Source organism: Mauremys mutica, chromosome 20 (genome assembly GCF_020497125.1).
Source record: "Mauremys mutica isolate MM-2020 ecotype Southern chromosome 20, ASM2049712v1, whole genome shotgun sequence".
Classification (NCBI taxonomy): domain Eukaryota; kingdom Metazoa; phylum Chordata; order Testudines; family Geoemydidae; genus Mauremys; species Mauremys mutica.
Window position 1 is genome coordinate 15,678,070 of NC_059091.1, and position 21,984 is coordinate 15,700,053.

General features: G+C 59.4%; 1 protein-coding gene across 3 annotated transcripts in view; it reads left to right on the forward strand.

Annotated features, from left to right (window-relative positions):
* Positions 1-21,984, forward strand: part of RASAL3 (RAS protein activator like 3) — a 73,914-nt gene that overhangs the window by 34,141 nt on the left and 17,789 nt on the right. For all 3 annotated transcript variants that reach the window (XM_044994974.1, XM_044994976.1, XM_044994975.1), the window contains 9 exons: positions 1,167-1,251; positions 9,238-9,335; positions 9,750-9,838; positions 15,102-15,234; positions 15,612-15,710; positions 16,586-17,131; positions 17,724-17,868; positions 18,859-19,003; positions 21,513-21,749. In XM_044994974.1, the coding sequence (XP_044850909.1) occupies positions 1,167-1,251; positions 9,238-9,335; positions 9,750-9,838; positions 15,102-15,234; positions 15,612-15,710; positions 16,586-17,131; positions 17,724-17,868; positions 18,859-19,003; positions 21,513-21,749 (1,577 nt within the window). The remainder of the gene's footprint in view (positions 1-1,166; positions 1,252-9,237; positions 9,336-9,749; positions 9,839-15,101; positions 15,235-15,611; positions 15,711-16,585; positions 17,132-17,723; positions 17,869-18,858; positions 19,004-21,512; positions 21,750-21,984) is intronic.

Consider the following 21,984-nt stretch of genomic DNA (forward strand, 5'->3'; position numbering starts at 1 on the left):
GAAGGGCCTGGAGGATGATGGGGAAAGGAGGTGAGGGGCTTGTGGGGGGAGGGCGTGGAATGGGGACAAGGAGGTGACAGGCCTGGGTGGGGGAAAGGGGACAAGGAGGTGAGGGGCCTGTGGTAGGGGCAGGGATGTCGCTCCCAGCATTGCACCCCATTGGTCACTGTGCTCCCAACTGGACTCTGGATCTGTTGAGGGCTCCTCACCCTGCTCCAGCCCCAGGGGTCCCTACCGGGCAGCTTTAGAGTCTACCAAGGGCTCCCTTGGGGGCTGAACTTGCTGCCCTTGGGCTGAGCCAGTTCCTGAACCCTCTGCTGGAGGCTGGGGTAGCTTCTTGGGCCTGTGTATTGTCGGGGTGGAATTGGCACCAGGGGTCAGGAGCGGGGAGGACCCAATGCCTGAAGCTGCCCCACAGCAGCCACTGCCCAGGAGGGCTGGTGTGGGGAGACTCTGCTCTGCTGGAGAGGCACCACTGGGAGCGGGCACAGCCTTGCAGACCCTCTGGGCTTGGGCAAGGATAGGTGTGGGGAATGGAGGGGTGAGCAATGGAGGGGTGAGCGAGGCATGGGGAATAGAGAGGCTGGGCAGGTGGCAGGGAAGGAGGCTGGATGGAGGGGATGGGGGTGTCAGGGAGGGATGGAGACTGGGTAGAGGGATGGAGGCCGTGGGGAGGGAGAGAGGCCAGGTGGAGGGATGGAGACTGCGGGGAGGGAGGCCAGGCAGAGGGGATGGGATTGTCAGGGTGGGAGGGAGGCCTATGGAGGCCGTGGGGAGGGAGGCCAGGTGCAGGGGATAGGACTGGTAGAGAGGGAGGCCCAGCAGAGGGGATGGGGGCCATGGGGAGGGAGGAAGGGAGGCCGGACGGAGGGGATAGAGGTGGCAGGGAGGGAAGGACGCCGGGTGGAGGGGATGGGGGCTGTGGGGAGGGAGGCTAGGTGCAGGAAATGGGAGCAGTAGGGAGGGAGGCCCAACAGAGGGGATGGGGGTCGTGGGGAGGGACGGAGGTCCAGTGGAGGGATGGAGGCCATGGGGTTGGCAGAGAAGGAGAGGGGCCGGCAGAAGGAGGGGGTTGACAGGGAGTGGGAGGGGGAGAGGGAGGGAGGCCCAGTGGAGGAATGGGTCAGTCAGTTGCTGATGTTTTAGGCTCTGCTCCTAACTCCCAGGTTTTGTACAAGAGCCGGAACAGAACTGGCAGCTCCATTTCGGAGACCAATGCTCATCCGTCCCTGAGCAGCAGGAGGGACACCGGTGAGTGAGCCCTGACACAGTGCCATGCACACTGACAACATGTACACACACACAAGTGCATGCATGCATTCATACGCACACACTCCTATATGCACACTCATACTCATACACGGGTACAATCACATACTCACACGTGTATGCTTACACGTGCACTCTCACATACATGCACACACACATGCCACCCATAGGCCCCTACCCAGTGCTGTGTGTGAGCCATGCTGCTGTGGGCTGTGCGGATGCAGCTCTGGGGAGGAAGCGCTCTGAGCAGAGATGTCTCGGGTGTGTCATGGCTTCCTCTGTGCTGTGTGTGCTGATCTTGAGAGATAGGGCCAGGCTGTTTCCTTCCCCTCCCCACCCCCCAGGGCTCCCAGCTGCCTGGGCGCTGATGGGGGAGACGCCCCAGCCCAGGGATCAGCTGGAGCGATGGGTTCGTGGTGCTGGCTGCTCTGTGCCACGCGGAGAGGTGAGTCAGGGCAGCCCCACCCAGCTTGCCCTCTATGGGCACCCCAGCACCTCCATGGCGCTGGGAGCAGGGGCACTAGGCGCCTCCCCCTGCCAGCCACAGATGCTCCTGCTGGGACTGAGTTTGGCCTGAAAGGGAGCACGCCAGCTGGGTGGGGGTGCAGGGGCAGGGAGGGTATCCACTCCAGTGGTTCAGTTTGGGAATTGGTCCTTTGTCCCTCCACTGAGCTCAGAACAGCCTGTTGGAGAGACATCATGGGGCAAAAGATGCTGTTTGGCAGCTGCTGGGCTCTACCCCAAAGGTAGCTGCATTACAGGGGCAGGGATAGCTCCACTGTATCCACAGGCAGGATGCAGTGCCAGGGTACTTGGCAGGTGGGGGACTGGGGGCACGTGGGTTTTTTATTACTAATAGGAGCAGAGACTGGTTTTATTGGTTTTGCAGCTGTGATGATTGCATTGCGACCAGAAGGCGGCACAGTCTAGAAGTCAGGCAGGCCCGGATTAATCTTTTGTGGGCCCGGCATCCAGGGCTGTCCTTAGGCATACGCAGCTGCGTAGGGCACCATGAAATCTGGGGCACCAAATTGCCCCAAATTTCATGGTGCCCTAGGCAACTGCATGCTGCATACACGGCAGCACCAGCCCTGGCAAATAGCACTAGCCCTTGGCCGCACACCCCAAGGGGAAGGGCTATCCCTAGGGGTGTGTGGGGCCCCGAACAACTCCCTCGGCCCTGCCTCTTACCCTTCCCTCGCTCTGCCCCTGGCCCACCCCCACTTCTCCCAGCAACCCCGCACTCACCGGCAGCGGCGGGAAGCGGAGCAACCTGGCCCCAGCCCTCTCTACTCCACCAGCTCCCAGGCGTGGCGCTCCGCTTCCCATCGCCGGTGAGTGCGGGGAAAGGATCTCCTCTCACACTCACCGGCGGCGGGAAGCGGAGAGACACGGCTCCAGCCATGTCGCTCAGGTTAGGGAAAGGACCGCCCCCAGCTCTCACTGGCAGTGGGAAATGGAGTGCTGTGACTGGGAGCTGGTGGAGTAGAGTGGGCTGGGGCCGGGCTGCTCCGCTTCCCGCTGCTGCTGCTGGTGAGTATGGGGCGGGATCCCTTCGCCCAAGCCTCCTCCCTCGAGTGACACGGCTGGGGCTGGGGCAAGGGAAGTGGAGCAGGCTGCTCCCGGCCCCCACTAATCCCTTGGGCCACTCTGGGCCTGTGGGGCCCCCCAAAGCTCCTGCCTCCCAGACCCGGGTGGGAGGTCTGGGGCCCCACTGTGTAAGGCACCCAAATGGATAGGATTGGCCCTGCCAGTGCCAAACATATTTGTGGGCCCCCATGGAGGCGGTGGTACATGGCAGCCCAGCCCAGTGCGAGGCCACTATTTACAAATTGGCAGTTGCACTTGGCTGTGTGCTGCCAGCATGCCCCTCCCCCTCAGGGGCAGGCCATGCTGTGCCACACAGCTCCCCCCCCAACACCACCACCCCCAACTCCCTATGGCCAGAGTCCCCCTGGACCCACTATGCACAGCGCCCCCCTGCCCACAGCCCCACCACAACTGCCCAGCACTCCCCACAGAACCCCCACTCCCTAGTGCCCCAACACACATTTTCCCCAGACCCTAACAGCCCATCCCCTCCACACCTCAGAAACCCACTCCCCCATGCCCTGCCTCCCAGCCGCAGTCACCTGCTCTGCTGGAAGGCAATTTGTCTGCCGGGCTGAGATGGCAGTGCAACCAGGGCTGGTCCCGAGGTAGGGAATTGCTCTGGCACTCGAGAGTGACGCGATCAGCCAGGGCCTGCCCTGGCCAGGCTCCCTCACGATGCACTTGCCTGGAGAGGCCCAGCCAAGCCCCCGACACTGTTCCCCCCACCCGCACCTGGCTGAGACTGGCTGGGCTTCTGCACTAGTCCCAGGCGGCTCAGCTCCGGAGAGACAGGTGGGGCCCCACAGGTGGTGGGAAGCAGAGACTGCCTGGAGCCGGAGGTGCATTGGGGTCCAGCCAGGGGCAGAGTGGGCCAGAGGGTGGAGAGAAGTGCTCAGCCAGCTGGGTTTTATCCCTGGCTTGGCCAGACTTTCTGGGGGACCCTCGGAAAGTCACTTGACCCTCCCTCCCTGTTTCCCTACTGTCTATGATGGCACCAAGCTTTGGGCACCTGCCAGATGTGGCTGGGTCTCATCTCACCCATACGAACCCCAAATTCAGCAGTTAGTGCAGGAGTGAGCAAACTTTTTGGCCTGAGGGCCACATCAGGGTTCCGAAACTGTATGGAGGGCTGGGTAGGGAAGGCTTTGCCTCCCCAAACAGCCTGGTCCCTGCCCCCTATCCGCCCCCTCTCACTTCCAGCCCCCTGGCTGCCCCCTCAGAACCCCCAACCCATCCAACCCCCCTGCTCCTTGTTCCCTGACCACCCCCTCCCGGGATCCCCCATCCCTAACTACCCCCTGGTACCCCACCCCCATCTAACCCCCCTGCTCCCTGTCCCCTGACTGCCCCAACCCCTATTCACACCCCCACCCCCTGACAGACCCCCCCAGGACTCCCACACCAATCCAATTGCCCCCTGTTCCCTGTCCTCTGACTGCCTCCCAGGATCCCCTGCCCCTTATCCAAACCCCCCCCCCCCCCGCTCCCCACCCCTTTACCAGGCCACTCACAGCAGCAGGACTGTCAGCTGGGCCGCCCAGCCGGAGCCAGCCATGCTGCCGAGCAGTCTAGAGCACCAGGGCAGGCTGGCAGGAGCTCGCAGCCCTACCGCCCAGAGCGCTGGCGGCACGGCAAGCTGAGGCTGCGGGGAAGGAGGACAACAGGGGATGGGCTGGGGGCTAGCCTCGAGCTCAAGGGCCGGACAGGACAATCCCGCAGACCACTGTAGTTTGCCTACCTCTGAGTTAGTGCCTGTGTGAACCCCCTTCCCTGGAGCACACACAGCCCAGATATTGCAGCACAGGGCTAGTACCTGAAAGCTGGGCAGTGACACCACCCACCAGTGGATGGCACTGCTGGTCCAAAGGGGCCACGTGACAGAATAGGACACATGATTGTACCCAGAGTCCTACCAAGTGCTGGGAACTCAGATGACTTTTAAATTTGGTGCTGACCCTTTAAGAACCCCCATCCCTTGCTCTGAGAAGGGGCTGGGTACCATCTGCTCCCCACACCGTCTTGTCTTGCCTCTTGGGTGCCAGCTCCCCCACACCCCGCCCTGCCCAGCCCCCAGTGGGGTCAGCTCCCGCGCCCCCTGTCCTGCCCAACCCCCTCCAGGGGGTCAGCTCCCCAACCCTCTGCCCTGCCCAACCCCCCCCCCCGGGGGTCAGCTCCCCCACACCTTGCTCTCCCCTCCCAGGGGCCCAACTCCCCCACACCCTGCTCTGCCCAGCCCCCAGTGGGGTCAGCTCCCGCGCCCCCTGCCCAGCCCAGCTCTGCCCCAGGGGGTCAGCTCCCGCACACCCTGCCCTTTATAACAACCCCCACCCTGCCCTGCCCAACCCCTGGGGGTCAGCTCCCCCACTCATTGCCTTGCCCAGCTCTCCGCAGTGATTAACTTCCCCACACTCTGCCTTCCCCCCTCCCTGGGCTCCTCTTCCCACATCACACCCTCCCCATTCCAGGGGTCCGATCCCCTCCTCAGCGCTGCCCCCGAGTGCCTGCTCTCCCTCTGCTCCCCCCAAGGACATCCAGATCTGGGATGGGGCCATCTGCAGAGGGTGGCTGAGCCCCGGTGACACTTTCTGAGCACTCAGGGGCTGGTGCTCTGTGCTGAGCCTCTTCCTGTCCCTGCGGCTGGCTCTGCACCTCCCACTTCCTCCCAGAGCAGCTTGACTAATGGGGGTGGGGGCAGGAACTGGGACTGGTGGGGGTTTGATCCCCTCCAGGGGGAGCGGTAACCCCATCCCTGCCCCCCTATGGGAGGCTCCAGCCCTGGATCAGACATGGCTAGGGTGACCAGACAGCAAATGTTAAAAATTGGGACAGAAGTTGGGAGGTAATAGGAGCCTATAAGAAAAAGATCCAAAAATTGGGACTGTCCCTATAAAATCAGGACATCTGGTCACCCTATGCCAGAGGTCTCAAACACGCGGCCTGTGGAGTTATTTTCTGCTGCCCGTAAGCTCCTCACAGGCCCCCCACCCTCCCCCAGTGTTTACCTAGAGCGCCTCTGGCCCTACGCACACCGGGGGAAGGGCAGGCTTCCCTGCCTGCCCTGACCCCACGCCACTTGAGGAAGTGGCTGGAACGTGGGGAAGAGGGGACACAGGGGTCTGTGTGTTGCTCTTGCTTCAGGCACTGCCCCCAGCAGCTCCCATTGGCCGTGGTTCCCCGTTCCCAGCCAATGAGAGCTGCTGGGGGCAGTGCCCGAAGCAACAGCAACACAGACCCCTGTGCCCACTTTCTCCCAGGTTCCGTCCACTTCCTGGGGCAGCACGGGGGCAGGGCAGGGCAGGCAGGGAGCCCACCCCCTGAACCCCTCCTGCACCCCAACCCCCTGCCCTGAGCCCCCTGCTCTCCCCTGCATAGCAAGGGCCTCACTATGTCCCCAGGGCAGGAACTGCACGTCCCCTAGGGGGATACAGGTCCCATTGCTGGGGTGGGGTGGGCTGCATCCTGGAGAGCAGCGACTGGAATGGACTTAGGGGGTCACGAGTGCCCAGGAGCTGCCCGTGCAATACTGGGACTGAGAGGGCTAATGCCAGGGTATAGAGCAGGGGTGAGCAAACTATGGCCCACGGGCCGGATCCATTTTAAGCCGGTCCCCAAGCTCCTGCTGGGGAGCAGAGTATGGGACGTGCCCAGCTCCGGCGCTCCAAATGGGGTGTCAGTTTGGGGGCTGCACAGCGCGGCTTGGACCTGCTCCAGCCGGGGCACCGAGTCGGAGGCCACATCACTCAGCTCCCAGAAACTGTGGCATGGCCCTGCTCTGGGGCGCAGGGTCAGGGGCCGCACCACGCGGGGCTCCCAGAAGCAGCCGCATGGTCCTGCTCCAGCACTAGCAGAGTTGGGGGCCGCTCCATTTGTAGGAGCCAGAAAAGGGACATGCCACTGCTTCCAGGAGCCTGCACCCCTGAGCCTCTCCCCTCGCCCCAACACCCTGCCCCAGCCCTCATCCTCCTCCAACTCTCCAAACCCCTTGATCACAGCCTGGAGCACCCTCCTGCACCCCAAATCTCTCATCCCCAGCCCCACCCCAGAGCCAGCACCCCCAGCTGGAACCTGCACCCCTTCCTGCACCCCTGCCCCAGCCCTCATCCTCCTCCCACTCTCCAAACCCCTTGCTTGCAGCCCAGAGCACACTCCTACACCCCAAACTCCTCATCCCCAGCCCCACCCCAGAGCCTGCACCCCCAACCAGCGTTTTCAACCCCTCCTGAACCCCAACACCAATTTTGTGAGCATTCATGGCCTGCCATACAATTTCTATTCCCTGGTGTGGCCCTCAAACCAAAAAGTTTGCACACCCCTGGTACAGACAAAGCTATCGAGGAGCAGCAGGGAGTCTTACTGCTGGATCCGGCACCAGGGAGCCCATCACTGGAGACTAGGTCCGGCTCCTGGCCTGCTGCTCCTCGACTGCTCTGTCTATACACTGGCATTAGCCTTCTCAGTCCCAGCATCGCACGGGCAGCTCCAGGGATCCTGGGAATCAATTCTGCATGAGAGGGGAGCAGTGCAGGCCAGGGCTGCTGGGGAAGGTGCCAAGCGGAGCAGGGGCCAGGGGAAGCTCAGAGCCAGAACAGTCACCGAGAAAGGCAGAAGAGATCAAACCCTCCTGTCCTGGTCCCCTGAGCTTCCCCGTAAGGGCCGGTTTGGGGACAAACGCCCCCTACAGGCCAATTATTCCAGAGTTGGCCACGAAGGGGAGCTCTGTACCTTCCTCGGGAACATCTGGTGCTGGCCAGGGTCAGTGGTGGGAGAATTCCATCGTCTCTGATCCAGCATGACAATTGAGAGCTCAAGACTGAGGGCCATGGCTACACTTGCAAATTTGCAGCGCTGCAGCAGGGTGTGAAAACACACCCTCTCCAGCGCTGCAAATTGCGGCGCTGCAAAGCGCCAGTGTGGTCAAAGCCCCAGCGCTGGGAGCGCGGCTCCCAGCGCTGTACGTTATTCCCCACAGGGAGGTGGAGTATGGACAGCGCTGGGAGAGCTCTCTCCCAGCGCTGGCACTTTGACTACACTTAGCGCTTCAAAGCGCTGCCGTGGCAGCGCTTTGAAGTGCAAGTGTAGCCATAGCCTGAGAGGCACAAGAAGAGCAGTAGGGAGGGTGGGAGGGGGAGAGGGCAGGGCTGAGATAGCAGGGGTCTATGCATTGGGCCCAAGCGGCATTAGCAGAGCTGCAGGGGAAGCCCTCAGCTGGGATGGCAGGGGCTGTGGGTTGGGACTGAGGCGCACCGGCTGGGATACCAGGGGACTGTGGACCAGGACAGAGGGGCACTGGAAGAGCTGGGGGGAGTCCTGCACAGTGACATTCCCAAGTCCAGTGGCCATTCAGGCTCCCAGGGCCCCTCTCCCAGGTACCCAGCTGGTTCGGTTGACTCCCTTCTGCCTCTCTGCCTCCCCAGCACTGTCCTGGGTATGACGGGTTGGATCACAGAAACCCTCTTGTGAGCTTCCACCCAATGTGCCAAGATTACCTCTGCTCCTGCTTTCCCTGCCAGCTCAGGACTCCAGCACCCTGTCTTGCTGAGCCAGACACACCCGTCTGCTTCAACACAGACCCAGGGTCTGAATTACTTGCCCCAAAGCTGCAGGTTTACCTGAAAGCAGCTAACAGAAGTGTTCCTGTCTTTAACACTCAGATGCCCAACTCCCAGTGGGGTCTAAACACAAATAAATCCGTTTTACCCTGTATAAACTTTATACAGGGTAAACGCATAAATTGTTCACCCTCCATAACACTGATAGAGAGACATGCACAGTTGTTTGCTCTCCCAGGTATTAATACATACTCTGGGTTAATTAATAAGTAAAAAGTGATTTTATTAAATACAGTAAGTAGGATTTAAGTGGTTCCAAGTAGTAACAGACAGAACAAAGTAAGTCACCAATCAAAATAAAATAAAACGCACAAATCTATGTCTAATCAAACTGAATACAGATAAGATCCTCACCAGTTCCAGAATGCTCCCTTTTACAGACTAATCTCCTTTTAGCCTGGGTCCAGCAATCACTCACACCCTTTGCAGTCATTGCCTTTTTTTCCAGTTTTCTCTCAGGCATCCTGGGGGTGGGGTGGGGGTGGAGAGGCTCTCTCTTTAGCCAGCTGAAGACAATTGTCCTGGTTAATGGGAGTCATCAAGATTCCAAACCACCATTAATGGCCCACATTTGCATAATTACGATAGGCCCTCAGAGTTATATTTCATATTCCAGTTACATTATATTCACACATTAACATATTTTTATAAAACCATATAGACTGCAACGTCACACTGGGCTCACAGCCCTTCTCCAGTTCCCTACCCCAGCTGACCCCCCCCCAGAGGGCTGGGATCTCTTGCTGAGTGTGGCTGATTCTTATAGATCTCTCCTCTGAGGGGAAGAGCTCACCCAGCCCTCGGGCCCCAGGAAGAGGCACTGAGAGCGACTTGTCAACCGGCTCCCAGTTCAGTAACGTGAAGGTAAGAAAATCCCAGCTGCTGAGCTAGGACAAGAATCTTGCCCTGACCCAGGGGAATGGGAGACGGGACAGGCCCCAGGTGTCATAACCCAGGGACATAACTCCGGAGAGGGACACAGATCCCAGAGACGCTCACACATCTCCCTGGGGACACTGAAGGACGCTCACACATGCCCATAGAGCACACAGAGACCTGCACCTTGAGCCCAGCGGCCATGCAGAATACCAGGTGCCCAGCTGGTCTGGTTGACTAACTCCTGCCTCTCTGGCCCCCCAGCATTGTCTTGGGCTCACAGCCCTTGTCCAGTCCCCTCCCCTAGCTATCGGGGTAGCTCTTCTCCCTCCCACCCCCCCACCCCCAGCGCTGGCTGAGTGGCATGAGAGCCTTGTTACTATTGGCTATTCCTCGTCTTAGGGGCTGATATGGAAGAGGCTAAGAGAACGCAAGGGCCGGACTGCATCCAAGCCCGACTCCCAAACAGCGCCTCTTACGGATGGCGACAGGTACACCGCCGCTGCCCCTGGCATGAGAGCAAGAAGCCTCAGCCCCATCTTCCCCTGCTTGGCCAAGGCCCTAGGATCTGGGGAGTTTGGGGAGCGTGCCTCCTCTGAGCAAAGCCCTTGGGCACCCCTACAAGGAGACCAGTGAGGGTGATCAGATGCCCTGGTTGTGAGGGCAGTGTAACAACCTGTATAGGGTTCAGTAGAACAGCAGCCCCCGGTGTGCAGGGTACTGGGAGTTACCCCCCAGACAGGACTGAAAGTGTGGATGCCCCTGGGAAGATCTCCCACCCTGCAGCCTCCTCCCTTCCCAGGTCTAGGGCAGGCCATCCCTGTGTCCCCCAGGGGCCCTGCTGCAAGTGTGTGCCCCCCCGCCCCCCGAGGCCGGGGCCTAGGCAGATGGGTGGAATCACTCCCCACAGCAAGGAGCTGGTTACAGCGGTGCCAAAGGATCCTGTGTAGCATTTATCCACGACACCAGAACCCCCTTGCCCCTAGGCCACCCCAGTGCTCTGGGCACCAGGAAGCTGGTATCTCCAGCAGGGAAGCAGCGGGCATGGGCAAATGCTGATCACTGCTTGTGATGCAGTAGGGAGCGGGGTGGATTGACCTGGGAACGTCATTTAGTTTTACTGGGACTGTCTGCATGGGGGATGGGAGAGCAGGGGATGACTTTAAGTGAGGGACAATACCTGAGCCAGGACGGGAGGTGGGGCGAGTCAACACCTTTGCCTGGGAAACTGGACAAAGGGAGAAGGGGAGAGAAGGAGGGGGAGAGAGCCTGCTGGAGGGGTTTTTGGTTTCAGTTTGGGGCTGGCTGGGAAGAGGCAGGGAACCCCAAGTCTGGGGTCTAAGATCCTTGCCCCCCTGAGGGACCTGGCTGAGGGATCCTGGTTGTACCTACAAGCCCTGCTTGGGACTGTTTTTCTGTCATCTATTAAACCTTCTGTTTCACTGGCTGGCTGAGAGTCACGGTGAATCACAGGAAGTGGGGGGTGCAGGGCCCCGACTCCCCCACATTCTGTGACAACTGGTGGTAGAGGTGGGATCTAGTGCACCCCGTGGACAGCGCTTCCTGCAGTAAGTGGCTGGGGAGCAGTAAAATGAAGGGGGATTGACAGGAACCAGGCGTGCTGAAGAGTCAGCGAGGGATGGTTTCAGGGGGTGATTAACCCCTGGGAGTGTGTGACCAGCAAGAAGGACTTTTGCCGTAACACGGTCCCCCGGGGCAGACGAGTCTGCCGCTCGACCCTGGCAGAGAGGTGGTGACCTCGAGAAGTTCTGGCACACTAGGGGTGTGGATACTGGGATATGGGCACTGAGGTGACGCTGGCCCGGACCGAGGTGGTAGCTCCAGATCGGGTGATGCCCAACACCTACCTGACCCTGACATGGGTGGGCAGGACCCCATTCAAGGTGCCCATGGTGAGAGTACACCTGAAATGGGGGGCTAAGGAGGGCCCCAAGGAATTTTGCCCACTGAGGTGTTAATGGTGGGGGACCTGGAGGACTGACCAAGCAACCCCCAGGGTGCCCTGGTCGTGACCCGAAGCCAGAGCCGGCGAGGAGCACTACGCCCTGACCTCAGGGAGGGTACCTAGCCCAAGGTGCAGGATCCTACCCCAGAGGGGAAGGAGTGCCCAGGGACACAGCTCAGGGAGGCTGCAGCTTCAGACCCAGCCAGCGAAAGGGTCCACATCCCTTCCCCAGTTGCTGAGTTTCAGGCCGAGTTGCAGAAAGATCCCTCCTTGCAGAAGCTAAGGGACCTGGCCGACCTCAGTGCAGTACATACCATGGGGAGAGGTTGCCAGGAGAGGTTCCTGTGGGAGAAGGTATTCCTATACCGAGAATGGGCTCCCCCAGGGAAAATGGAGTCATGGGGGAGCAGGAGGCAGCTGGTGGTCCCCCAGAAGTTTCACTGCAAGTTACTGTACCTGGCCCATGACATCCCTCTCGCAGGGCACCAGGGATTCCGGCACACCAGGCAGAGGCTGCTACAGAACTTTTATTGGCCAGGGGTCTTTACTATGGTCCAACAGTATTGCCGATCTTGTGAACCCTGTCAGAGGGTGGGGAAGGCCTGGGACAAGGGGAAAGCGGCTTTGAGACCTTTGCCCATCAAAGAGGAACCTTTCCAGAAGGTGGCTATGAACATAGTGGGACTTCTCAGTAAGACGACCCAGTCGAGGAAGAAATACATTTTGGTGGTGGTAGATTCGCCACCCACTACCCCGAGGCAGTGCCCTTAGCTTCCATTGAAGCACACACTGTGGCGGATGAGCTGCTGACCATTTTCAGCCGAGTGGGGTTCCCCAAGGAAGTCTTGACCAACCTAGGGTCCAACTTCATGTCAGCCCTGCTCCGGTGCTTGTGGGAAAAATGAGGGGTCCGGCACACCTGGGCCTCAGCATACCACCCCCAATCCAACGGGCTGGTGGAGAAGTTCAACGGAACGCTAAAGATGATGCTGAAAACCTTTATGAACCAGCACCTGCAGGACTGGGACAAGTACTTACCTCACCTGCTGTTCGTGTACAGGGAAGTACCCCAGGAGTCTACTGGGTTTTCACCTTTCGAACTGTTATGTGGCAGGAGGGTAAGGGGGCCCCTGGACCTGATGAGAGATGAATGGGAGGGGAAGGCCACTCCCGATGGAGAATCCGTGGTGGAGTATGTCCTGACCTTCTGAGAAAGACTGGCTGAGCTCATAGGCCTGGCCAGGGAGAGTCTGATATGACCGCACGGCACAGGCCCGCGCCTACACCACCGGGGATCAGGTGATGGTTCTCATCCCCATGAGGAAAAACAAACTACAGGCTGCCTGGGAAAGTCCCTTCAAAGTTGTCAAGCAGCTAAATGAGGTAAACTATGTGGTGGAGCTGTCTAACCTGGCACATCACCGCCGGGTGTACCATGTCAATATGATGAAGCCATATTATGACAGGGGGAATGTAGTGTTGGCTGTGTGTGGACATTGGGAGGAGCAGGGAGCCGACCCTTTAGTAGATCTATTCCATGATACAGGGGCTGGCTCCGCCCTGGAAACAATTCCCCTCTCTGATCAGCTAACCCAGTGGTCCCCAACCTTTCTGTCTGGCGGGCGCCAGATGAAGGACCTTTGCGGCGGTGGAGCATCCGCTGAAATGCTGCTGAATTTCTGCGGCATTTTGGCGGCAACGCTTCTCAATGATGTCGCTTGTCGGCAGCAAGGGGCGTCATCAAGAGGCGTCGCCACCGAAATGCCACAGAAATTCGGGGGCAACACCTATCGATGATGTCACTTGTCGGCGGCAAGCAGCGTCATCGAGAGGCGTTGCCGCCGAAATGCCGCAGAAATTCGGCCGCATTTTGGCAGATGCTCCACCGCCGGCCAGGACACGGGCGCATTTAGATGCCCCCACAGGCACCATGGTGTCCGCGGGCACTGCGTTGGGGACCCCCGAGCTAACCCCTGGCCAGCAAGCTGAGATCAGAGGGATGCTGCATCTGTACCGACAGCTGTTTTCCAACCAGCTTGGACGCACTAATTTGACTGTCCACCGGGTGGAGACCGGATCACATCCTACTATAAGATGCTCCCCCTTCCGTGTCACATGCCCAGGCCTGACGAGCTCCTAGACAAGCTGGGAGGCGCTCGGTACCTCACCACCATGGATCTTACAAAGGGCTACTGGCAAGTGCCGCTGGACGCAGATGCCAGGCTGAAATCAGCCTTTATCACCCCTCTGGGGCTCTATGAGTATCTGACCCTGCCTTTCGGCCTCAAGGGAGCGCTGGCCACCTTCCAGCGCCTGGTGGATCAGCTACTGCGGGGGATGGAGAGATTTGCTGTGGCGTATATTGACAACATCTGGGTCTTTAGCCAGACCTGGGAGGACCCAGGCTAAACAAGTGCTGGACCGGCTCCAGGAGGCGGGGCTGACTGTAAAAGCTGAGAAGTGCAAGGTGGGGATGGCTGAAGTATCCTACCTGGGCCATCAAGTGGGGAGCGGCTGCCTAAAGCCGGAACCAGCCAAGGTGGAGGTGATCAGAGACTGGCCCACTCCCCAAACCAAAAAGCAGGTCCAGGCCTTTATTGGGATGGCGGGGTACTATCGAAGGTTTGTGCCCCACTTTAGCATCATAGCTGCCCCCATCACTGGACTATGCAAGAAGGGGAAGCCAGACAAGGTGGTCTGGACCGAGGAGTGCCAGGAGGCTCTCCGGGTGCTGAAGGAGGATCTGGTCAGTGGCCCAGTTCTGGCAAACCCAGACTTTGACAAGCCCTTTATGGTGTTCACCGACGCCTCAGACACAGGACTGGGGGCGGTGTTAATGCAGGAGGATGAAAAGGGGGAGAGACACTCCATCGTGTACCTGAGCAAAAAGTTGCTACCCCGGGAGCAGAACTACGCGACCATCGAGAAGGAATGCCTGGCCATGGTGTGAGCCCTTAAGAAACTAGAGCTATATCTGTTTGGGCGACACTTCACCGTGTACACCGACCACTCTCCCCTGACCTGGCTACACCTGATGAAAGGAGTCAACTCCAAGCTCCTGAGGTAGAGCCTGCTGCTGCAGGATTATGACATGGACGTGGTCTATGTGAAGGGAAGTGCCAACATGATAGTGGATGCGTTGTCCTGGAGAGGGGGCCCTGAACTTCCCCAGGTCACTGGTCAGAGTGACCCCACTCAGTTCAGTCTCGAAGCGGGGAGAGATGTGACGCAGTAGGGAGCAGGGTGGATTGACCTGGGAATGTTATTTAGTTTTACTGGGACTGTCTACATGGGGTATGGGAGAGCAGGGGATGACTTTAGGTGAGGGACAGTACCTGCGCCTGTAACCTGAGCCAGGAAGGTGGGAGGGGCAAGTCAACACCTTTGCCCAAAATGGACAAAGGGAGCGGGGGACTGAAGGAGGGGGAGAGAGCCTGCTGGAGGGGTTTTTGGTTTCAGTTTTGGGTTGGCTGGGAAGAGGCAGGGAACCCCAAGTCTGGGGTCTAAAATCCTTGCCCCCCTGAGGGACCTGGCCGAGGGGTCCTGGTTGTACCTACAAGCCCTGCTTGGGACTGTGTTCCTGTCGTCTAATAAACCTTCTGTTTTACTGGCTGGCTGAGGGTCATGGTGAATCACAGGAAATGGGAGGTGAAGGGCCCTGACTCCCCCACACTCCGTGACACTGCTCCAGAAAGGGCTCTGGACTTGGCCCCCTTGCTGTGGGCAGAGACTGGGTTGGGACTGGCAGGAGGGCTGGGCAGGACATGACCGGCTCCTTCTCCCTCCAGGCTGCCAAGCCGGCATGGCTCCCGTGAGTCCCTGCTGCCTGCACCAAGTGCAGCCGAGTTGGATCTGAGCGGCGAGGACGTAGTGATCCGCCCGCTGCACAGCAGCATCCTGGGCGAGAAGTTCTGCTTCCAGGTAATGGTGCTGCTGGTCCAGGGACTCTGGGCAGGTCTCCCTGCCTCTCCCATGCTCCCAGGGCGCCTCACAGTGTAGCACGCCCTAGGGACCAGCCCCTCCAGGGCCAGAGCGCATTGTTGCCCTGGGGCACCAAGGGCAAGGATTGAATGGGGGTTACCCATGGAGTAGCACAGGCCCTAGTTCCAAGGCACCAGCCCCAATCCATGAGCACCAGCCCTGTCCCGGGCACACAGAACAAGCCCAAGCAGATTCTTGTCCCCTCCTCCCCTCCATGGCAATGCTGGCCACTGACCCAGCATGACCCCGCACCAGGTCCCCTCTGCTTTACTGCAGCTGTGCTCCCCACATTGACAACCTCCCCCCGCATCCCGCAGATAATCAACGCTGAGGGGAGCCGCTGTTTCGGCTGCACATCAGTGGCTGAGCGGGACCGGTGGATTGAAAACTTACGCAGAACCGTGCAGCCCAACAAGGTGAGATGGCCCCAAAATGCCAGCTGTGGAGCAGTATCCCCCACCATGTCAGCTGGAGAGCAACTGCGCCCCCCCAAACATTAGCTGGGGAATGGCTACATCCCCCCGAAATGCCAGCTGGGGAATGGCTATCCCCCCCGCAATGTCAGCTGGGGAGCAGCTGTGCCCCCCCAAACACCAGCTGAGGAGTGGCTATGCCCCCCAAAATTCCAGCTGGGGAATGGCTATTCTCCCTGCAATATCAGCTGGGGAGCAGCTGCGCCCCCCCCCGAAATGCCAGCTGTGGAACAGCTGTCCCCCACCATGTCAGCTGGAGGGCAGCTGCGCCCCCCCAAAGACTAGCTGGGGAATGGCTATGTCCTCCTGAAATGCCAGCTGGAGAATGGCTATCCCTCCCGCAATGTCAGCTGGGGAGCAGCTGCCCCCCGCAAAACACCAGCTGGGGAGTGGCTATCCTCCCTGCAATGTCAGTTGGGGAGCAGCTGCACCCTCCCGAAATGCCAGCTGGGGAATGGCTATGTCCCCCAGTCCTCAAAATACCATCTACACCCCTCAACATTCCAGCTGGGAAGTAGCTGCGTTCCCCCCCACCCCGACACGTCAGCTGGGGAACGGCTGTGTCCCCCCCGACTCACCAGCTGGGGCGGGGGAGTGCAGCCACTCCCATCTGCACCGGGCACAAGGAATTCACCCTCTGCCAGTTGCCCTTCACATCACCTGGCCCCTCAGCATCCCCCCACCCTTGCCCTGCCCCACAGCACCCTGGCTTTCTCCCTCCCCATGAGCTGCTCCCCCTCCATGTGAGCAGGGGAGCTCTCCCTTCTCCTGCATTGCTGTGGCGTGTCCACACCCCTCATGCTGTGCCGTTCCCCCAGGACAACTGCGAGCGTGTGGAGAACACCCTGAGTCTCTGGGTGTATGAGGCCCGAGACCTGCCCCCCAAGAAGCGCTACTTCTGCCAGCTGCACCTGGATGGCGCCCTGTACGCCCGCACTACAGCCAAATCAGCGGGTGCGGATGGGGCACTCTTTTGGGGCGAGCTCTTCGAGCTGGCCACACTGCCTGCAGTGCGGGAGCTGCACATCAGCGTGCTGCGGGAGGAAGAGGGGCGGCGGCGGGAGACCAGCCCCTTGGGCACCGTGACCATCCAACTGGGGGAGCTGGCCGCCTCGCGCCAGCCCTTGGAGAAATGGTACCCTCTGTGTGGAGCTGCCCCCAGTCGGGCACCTTCTCTGCGGCTGCGCGGACGCTACCAGGAGATCCAGGTGCTGCCCATTGTGAGCTACAAGGAGTTCGCCGAGTACATCACCTTCCACTACCGAGAGCTGTGTGCCGGGCTGGAGCCTGCTATTGCTGTGCGCCACAAAGAAGAACTTGCCAGTGCCCTGGTGCATGTGCTGCAGAGCACAGGCAAAGCTAAGGTATGGCCGAGCCACCAGGGGGCGCTCTCAGCCCCAGGACAGCTGAACTGTACAGGAAAGCCTGAGTTAGGGCCGGCTCAGCAGCCCCCATGTGGGCCACAGAGCCCTGCTGTGCTCCTAGGGGCAGGAGCCAGGGCATGACCCACTGCAGGGGGCAGGGAGCTGTTCTGCAGGCCTATGGGGGGGAATCCCCCCTTCTGCCCCAGGATGTGGGTGGTGGGCTGCCTAGCATCACCTCCTGGGGTATAATTGGGGGGCTCAGCCCAGAGAGGAAGGGCTGTCCTGCCTGGCAGGGGGAGGGGAGGGCTGGGGGTGGCACTGTGATGGGGCGTGTGCTGGGCAGTGAGTCGTTCACAGGCCCCTGGGCGAGGGTAGTCAGGGTCTTTCCCCAGCTGCTTTCCTCGGTGCCTGGAGGGGCAAACCGCCATTAGCAGCACCCCCTCCTTCACCCCACAGCCAAACCCAGCATGGCGGTGCTGCAGCACCCCTGAGCTGGGTGTGTGTTGCAGGGATGGAGCCAGGTGGGCCCAGGGCTGGGGGCCGGGGCTGGAAAGTCTGATTCCCAGTGACCCCACCCCCTCTGGCCCCATAGGCATTTCTCATCGACCTGGGGGTGGCGGAGTTGGACCGCTTCGACGACAGAGAGGCACTGATCTTCCGCGAGAACACACTGGCGACCAAGGCCATCGACGAATACATGAAGCTGGTTGGGGGACAGTACCTGTTGGACACACTGGGTATGGGCCAGCCAGCAAACGCACTGGGGGGGGGTAACAGTTGGTGGTGAGTGACCTATGGGCTGATGAACTAACGCACGTGTGTGTGTCTGTGTCTGTGTGTGTGAGTGAGTGAGTGAGAGAGATGGATCATTTGGCTAACGGACTGGGAGGGAAATGGGTTGACAGCTAGCCCACAGGGTGTGTGTGTCGGTGTGTAATAGGCCAGCTGGCTAACACGTGGGGGGGGGTGTCATGGGCCGGCCAATTTACTGGTGAGTTTGTAGTGGCAGGCTAATGCCCCAGGGGGGCAATACACATTGCGGGGGTGGGGGTGCAGAGAGAGGATGCTGGCTTTGGAGCGGGATGGGCCTCCAAGGCCTGTTCCTTGCAGCACTTTCCTTTCTCCTTTCTGCCAGCGACGTCCTCATCCTGCTCCCTCAGCCCCTATGGCCAAGTGCATTTGCATCAGGCTGAGCTTTGGCCCTTCAGCTCTGATCAGAGAGTCCTGACTCTGGCCACGCAGTGCCCAAGATGGGGCAGGGGCAGCCAATGCTATTCTTAGCCAGGCTCAGACCTCACCCAGCAGAGGGCAGCAGTAGAATGCAGCTGTTAACACACGTACACACTCATGCATGTACACACAGGTACATGTGCATACATGCACACCCTTGTACACATTCACACATGCACACTTGTATGTGCACATACATGCGTGCACACACTTGTACAAACATACACATGCACTTGTGCACACACATACTTGTACATGTACACATGCACACACTTGTACACATGCACACACGAGCCCACTTGTACATGTATGTACACACATGTGCATGCACACTCTCATATACTCACACACAAGTGGGCACATTCTTTGGGCGTCTCCAAATGGCCAGCCGGATTGTACTATGCCCGTTGTGTCCTGCCTGGCCGCAGCCCTGGCACCTCATCTCTGGACCCTGCCCAGGCTCCGTGTCAGTCTGTGCTTTTCCATGTGTGTTGCAGGGGAGGCTATTGCCCAGTTGTATGAGTCGGAGGATAGCTGTGAAGTTGACCCCAGCAAGTGTGCAGCCAATGACCTGTCTGACAACCAGAACAATCTGCGGCAGGCGTGTGAGGAGGTCTTCCAGAGAATCACCAACTCCTGCGAGTGAGGGAGAACCCTCGGGGGACAGGGGGCTGGGCTTACCTGAGGGAGAAGGGACAGGACTTGGCTTGCAGGAAGGGAGGGGCGAAAGCAGGGCCAGGCTTTCCTGGGGGGCAACGCAGGGCTGGGCTTGCCTGTGGGGGGAAGGAAAGGGGTAAGCAGCATAGACATTGACTCCATGGGTGCTTCTGGGCTGGAGCACCCACAGAAAAAAATTGGTGGGTGCTCAGCACCCTCTGGTAGCTCCCCGCCCCACCCCCCAGCTCTAGCTTACTTCTGCCTCCTCCGCAAGCGTGCCCTGCTGCGTCCTGCTTCTCTCCCCACCCTCCCAGTCCTTGCGCCACGAAACAGCTGATTCACTGGGCAGGGAGGGGGCAGAGTTAGGGCCGGGACTTTGGGGATGGGGTTGGAATGGGGCGGGGGCGGGGAAAGGGTGGAGTCAGGGTGGGGTCAGGGGCGGGGCCAGGGTAGGGGGGCATGGCACCCACCAGCTCCGGAGAAAGTTGGCACCTATGGTAAGCAGAGGCTTAGTGTCCTCCCACGTGGACAAGTCCCAGCAGCCCTGTGATGCTTTCTTGCCACCCTGTTGCCTCTAGTATGAAGGAGTCTTTCTTGTGGTAGCTGGGAGTCAGCTCCCTGGCACCACCAGCCTTCCAGCTGCTCACGCCCTCTTTTCAGGACTTTGCCAGTCCTACTGTGCTTGTAGGTTAACAGTCGGTGCTCCCCATCCCCAAGCTCCCTTTGAAGAGCATAGCCCTGTAATATCCAGCCCCTGTTACTGGGCACTCGCTGGCGTTACTAGGCTCGCTGTCCCCCAAAGGGAACAGTGCACACACCAGCTGGTTTGGTTCAGCTGAGGATTCGCACTGCCTAATACCACAGCACTGAGGTATGTTTATGATAAAAGAAGAATACATTTATTTACAAAGATTCAAAGACTTGGATGAGTCATAAGAATATTGGAGGCAGAACTGGGTACACAGATAAAACAAAACATGAACTGCAATCCCAGGCCCACACTCACGCATGGTGGCCTCTCCGGTTTAATAGAGTAGATTCTCTCCCATGGATACAGCCTTTGACAGAGCTGCTAGTTTTCAGCCACAACCAGGATCCAGGGTTTCATGACTCCCCACTCCCTTCAAGGGGTTTCCTCAGCAAATGGATGCTCAAATGTCCTTTTGCTTCTCTTTAGCTTTCCCCAAACTCACTGTTTTTTCCCCTGAAGCCAGGCTGACCCATGTGGTTCCCTTCCTGGAGTCCTGGTCCCAGGGAGTGCTCCCACACTCCTGTTTGTTGCATAACCCCCTGTCAGCCTGTTTTTCGTGTTGAATTTCACACGTAAATGGGGTCCCCGTTGTGTTGGCTTTACAGTGCATCATCTACATCAGGGGTAGGAGAAGAAACATACTGTGTCTGGAAGAAAACTTGTTTGTCAGTTCTGCCTAGTTCAGAACGTATTGTAGTAGATACGCATAACTTCTTAGGTGCCAACTGTACATAGATCTCACAGTGCTTACTATGACCAGTGTGCTATAAGCTTTCATTTGACACCCCACACAACACTCTCTGCAGATAAATAGAATCATAGAATCTCAGGGTTGGAAGGGACCTCAGGAGGTCATCTAGTCCAACCCCCTGCTCAAAGCAGGACCAATCCCCAGATTTTTACCCCAGTTCCCCAAATGGCCCTCTCAAGGATTGAGCTCACAATCCTGGATTTAAGCAGGCCAATGCTCAAACCACTGAGCTATCCCTCTGCTATGACAGCAAAGTGTTAGGTGCAGTGAGTTTGTCAGGCCTGGTAGGCCTTGCTGTTACAGACCAGGGAACCCTGTGCCAGTTGACACTAAGGGGTTGTTAGGGTCCCAAGCCCTACCAGGGGTTCCCCAAACCTCCCGCTGAACTAACGTCTCTCCTTCCCTGACTCCAGTGGCTGGGCTGGCCACAGGAAGGATTTCCCCCTCCTCAGCTCCTGTGGGCACTGTGGGGTCTCCTGGTGGATGGCCATGGGGCCTGTTTCTCCCCAGCTGAGGCCATTGCAGGGGCAGCGGAACTCCAACCAGCTCTGTCAGGGCTGCCCATTCGCAGGGAGCCTGTGTTCCATGGGGCAGCCCTGAGGGGAGAGAGCCACTACTGGACAGTCTGTGCTGGAAGTCACGGCCCTAGAGTTGGAGGGGGGTCTGGAGGATCGCCCACTATGCTCCCATCACCCCGAATCTGGGTGGGAGCTGGGCCAACACAGTAATGGGCAGCCAGGCCTGACCTCAGGGGGAACAAGGGACATGGGAGCATGAGCAGAACATTGGGGTGAGGCCCAGCTCTGGGACCGCAGGGGCAGCGCTGGCCCCTGCAGATATGGGGAGGTTAACCCCTTCTTCCCCAGACTGTTTTCTCAGGGAGGCATCATGAGGACCTCTGGTCCCATTGGCTGCCAGGGATTGTCTGAGAGATGCTGGTGTTTAACTGGCACTGGCCTCCTCCCCCTCACCATCTGTGCCTGTCTCCTCAGCGCCTTCCCAGCGGAGCTCAGCGAGATCTTTGCAGCGTGGCAGGGGGATTGTCTGGAGCGGAACAAGGAGGACATCGGGCAGCGGCTCATCTCGGCCTCGCTCTTCCTGCGCTTCCTGTGCCCAGCCATCATGTCCCCCAGCCTGTTTGGCCTCACCCAGGAGTACCCAGATGATGCCACCTCCCGCACCCTCACTCTGGTGGCAAAAGTCATCCAGAACCTGGCCAATTTTGCTACGTATGTATCATGGCTTGGCTCTGCCCAGGGGCCTGCCCCTCTGCGGGGTGATCCCATCTGGATCAGAGCTCGGTTCTGCCCAGGGCCCTGCCCCTCTGCAGGGTGATCCTGTCTGTATCACGGCTCAGCTCTGCCCAGGGCCCTGCCCCTCTGCAGGGTGATCCTGTCTGTATCACGGCTCAGCTCTGCCCCTCTGCGGGGTGATCCTGTCTGTATCACGGCTCAGCTCTGCCCC